Below are 2,926 nucleotides of genomic sequence, written 5' to 3' on the forward strand. Positions count from 1 at the left end.
TGCATGGTGGGTTTTCTCCAGGTTCTCCAGTTTCCTCCCACAGTCCAAAAACATGACTGTCAGGTTAATTGGTCTCTCCAAATTGCCCCTACGTGTGAGTGTGAGTGTGTGTGTGCATGGTTGTGTGTCCTGTGTGTCTCTGTGTTGCCCTGCGACAGACTGGCGACCTGTCCAGGTGACCCCGCCTCTCGCCCGGAATGTTAGCTGGAGAGGCACCAGCACCTCCTGACCCCACTGAGGGACAAGGGTGTAAGAAAATGGACGGATGGATGTAAATGTTCAACTTTTCAAACTCAGAAATTTTCACGTTTTGTATCTTGAAAATATCTGGTTAATCTCAAAATTGTGGAATTTTTTTCAAGTAAATTTTTCAAAGTTTCCCAAAACTGTGAAAATTTCTGAGATGAATCTAAAAAGTTCTGAGTTTTTTTTTCTTTTTTCAAGAAAATTGTAAACTTCAAACTCAGAAATTTCTTTAGTTCTAGATGAAACTAAGTATTTGAGTCTTTTTCTAGGACGTTTTAAACTTTTGCAAATCTGAAATTTGAGATTATCCTCAAAATGTCAGATTTTTTTTTCCCCAAGCAATTTCTTTTAATCTTCCAAACTCCAAAATTTCAGATGTTTTTCTAGAAAATTTCGGAGATTAATCTAAAAAAAATTCTGAATTTTTTGGTGGAAATGAACAGGATTGTTTCCCAATCTGCTGTGCTGCAGCTGGAACTCAGTTTTTATGTTTCTGTGGCGTTTTTTCTCTTTGTCCACTCAGAACGGCGGCTCCTTCCTCTGCGCCGTGGACGACGCCAACGATCACATCCTGTCAGTCTGGAACTGGCAGAAAGAGAAACAACTCGCTGAAGTGAAGGTAAACGCGCCATCATTTCATTAACGATGAGCTGCGGATGACAGAAGAGCGTTTTTTGCTGCAGTGCTCCAACGACTCTGTTCTGGCTGCCGTGTTTCATCCCATGGACACGAATCTGATCGTCACCTGTGGAAAGTCGCACATCAACTTCTGGACCATGGAGGGAAACGCGCTCACCAAGAGGCAGGGACTGTTTGAGGTAGAACCGCCGCCAACACCAGAGATTTAAAATGCGAAAAGGTTTGTTGAGCCTGAAGAAAAATGGCCGCTTGTTTCTTCGCGTCGCTTCGTCCAGACGGCCGAGATCCTCGACTGAGCTGATCAGTCACTAGTTACATCTACTCAGTTACCTGAGTAACTTCCAACAAATATCACTTATGAGTATTTTTACTTTTACTAGAGTAATTTTATTAGAAAGTATTTCTACTCTTACTTGAGTAAAATTTCTGGATTTTCTTCCCTCTGAATGGAAAACAAACATGTTTTAAACAGAAATCCAGACTCAGGACACACAAACCTGCAACTTCTGTTAAACTGATTTTGAAAAAAATATATTTTAACTGATTTTTTTTGTCATTTGGGATTTTAAAATACAAAAATTTCCACTTAACTTTATGTTTTGGTCCATCAGATGTTGTAATTTTTAAATATTAAATGATAATTTGATCAGTTACTCAGTGCTGGATTCAGACTTTTACCAAATACTTTTTACTCTTAATTGAGTATTTTCTTGGACGAATACTTTTTACTTTTACTTGAGCAAAAGAGTAAATTGATCCTGAGAAATCAACCTCAATGGGAGAAATCCCAGATTGAGCACTGAAGGGAGATGAGAATCAAACTGAAGCCAACATCATCTTAGTCCAAACCTTTTAAAATAATTTTTGCTTCTTTGTGTTACAAATGTTAATTCTCAGTGTAAAAACCGTTTAACAAACATTAAACCTGCATATTTTTTGATCCGTTTCCATAGAAACACGAGAAACCAAAGTACGTTCTGTGTGTGGCCTTTGCTGAAAACGGCGACGCCATCACAGGAGACTCCAGTGGGAACCTCTACGTCTGGGCCAAAGGTCGGGTTTGCTCTTTTTCTCTGGTGGAAGGTCACTCTGTGAACGAGGGCTCATCCAACGTGTGTGTGTGTGTGTGTGTGTGTGTGTGTGTGTCGCCAGGCGGTAACCGCATCAGCCAGGTGGTGTCGGGCGCACACGAAGGCGGCATCTTCTCCGTTTGCGTCCTGAAGGACGGCACCATGGTGTCCGGAGGCGGGAAAGACCGCAAGGTGGCGCTGTGGGACCACAACTACAGGAAGCAGGCGGAGATGGAGGTAGAGGAAGAACGAGGAAGGAGGGATGAAGCACGCAGACGGAAAGAATAGATTCATGTTTCTGCTTGTTGGTCAGATAGTGACAATCTGAGATAAAAGCCTAGAAAACATGAGCAGGAAAACATTTGTTTTTCCAAACGTTCTTTCCTTTTTTTAATCCTCCTTTCTTTTTCATACTTCCTTCTTTCTCTCCTTTTTCCTTTACGTCTCTCCCTCGCTCTCCATTTCACCCTTTATGTTTCCTTCTTTTTCTTCCTCCCTCTGCAGGTTCCATATTTAAATCATGTTTGCTGTCGAACAGTAAACATGATTTTTTTTATTATTATAAATCACTGATATCTCTGCAATAGTTGGTTCCAGTAACGATGACCAGTTTAACCAGTAGGTGTATGTTTTGGTATATTGGTCTCATTTCCTTCTCTCTCTCTTTGTGCGTCCAGGTGGGCGAGTCGCTCGGCCCGGTCCGGGCTCTGGCTGAAGGGAAACCAGGTGAGCTGTTCGTCGGAACCACCAAGAACGCTATCATCAGAGCGGCCTTCCCCGACACCCTGACCCCCATCGTACAGGTACGCACCTGGAGAAGGCTCCGTTAGCATCCGTTAGCTTCTAATGTTAGCTTCGGTTAGCGTCTGTTAGTTCCTGTTTGCATCCTTCCGTCAACTTCCATTGGCTTTTGTTAGCAGCCATTGGTTTCACTGACATCCCTTAGCTTTTGTTAGCATCCGTTAGCTTCT

General features: G+C 42.3%; 1 protein-coding gene across 1 annotated transcript in view; it reads left to right on the top strand.

Annotated features, from left to right (window-relative positions):
• eml2 (EMAP like 2) overlaps positions 1-2,926 on the top strand; it is a 21,986-nt gene that overhangs the window by 10,314 nt on the left and 8,746 nt on the right. Inside the window, exons 7-11 of the mRNA XM_017308160.1 lie at positions 770-865; positions 930-1,064; positions 1,839-1,938; positions 2,038-2,192; positions 2,633-2,758. Of these exons, the coding sequence (XP_017163649.1) occupies positions 770-865; positions 930-1,064; positions 1,839-1,938; positions 2,038-2,192; positions 2,633-2,758 (612 nt within the window). The remainder of the gene's footprint in view (positions 1-769; positions 866-929; positions 1,065-1,838; positions 1,939-2,037; positions 2,193-2,632; positions 2,759-2,926) is intronic.

The sequence above is a fragment of the Poecilia reticulata genome, linkage group LG13, assembly GCF_000633615.1.
Source record: "Poecilia reticulata strain Guanapo linkage group LG13, Guppy_female_1.0+MT, whole genome shotgun sequence".
Lineage (NCBI taxonomy): Eukaryota > Metazoa > Chordata > Actinopteri > Cyprinodontiformes > Poeciliidae > Poecilia > Poecilia reticulata.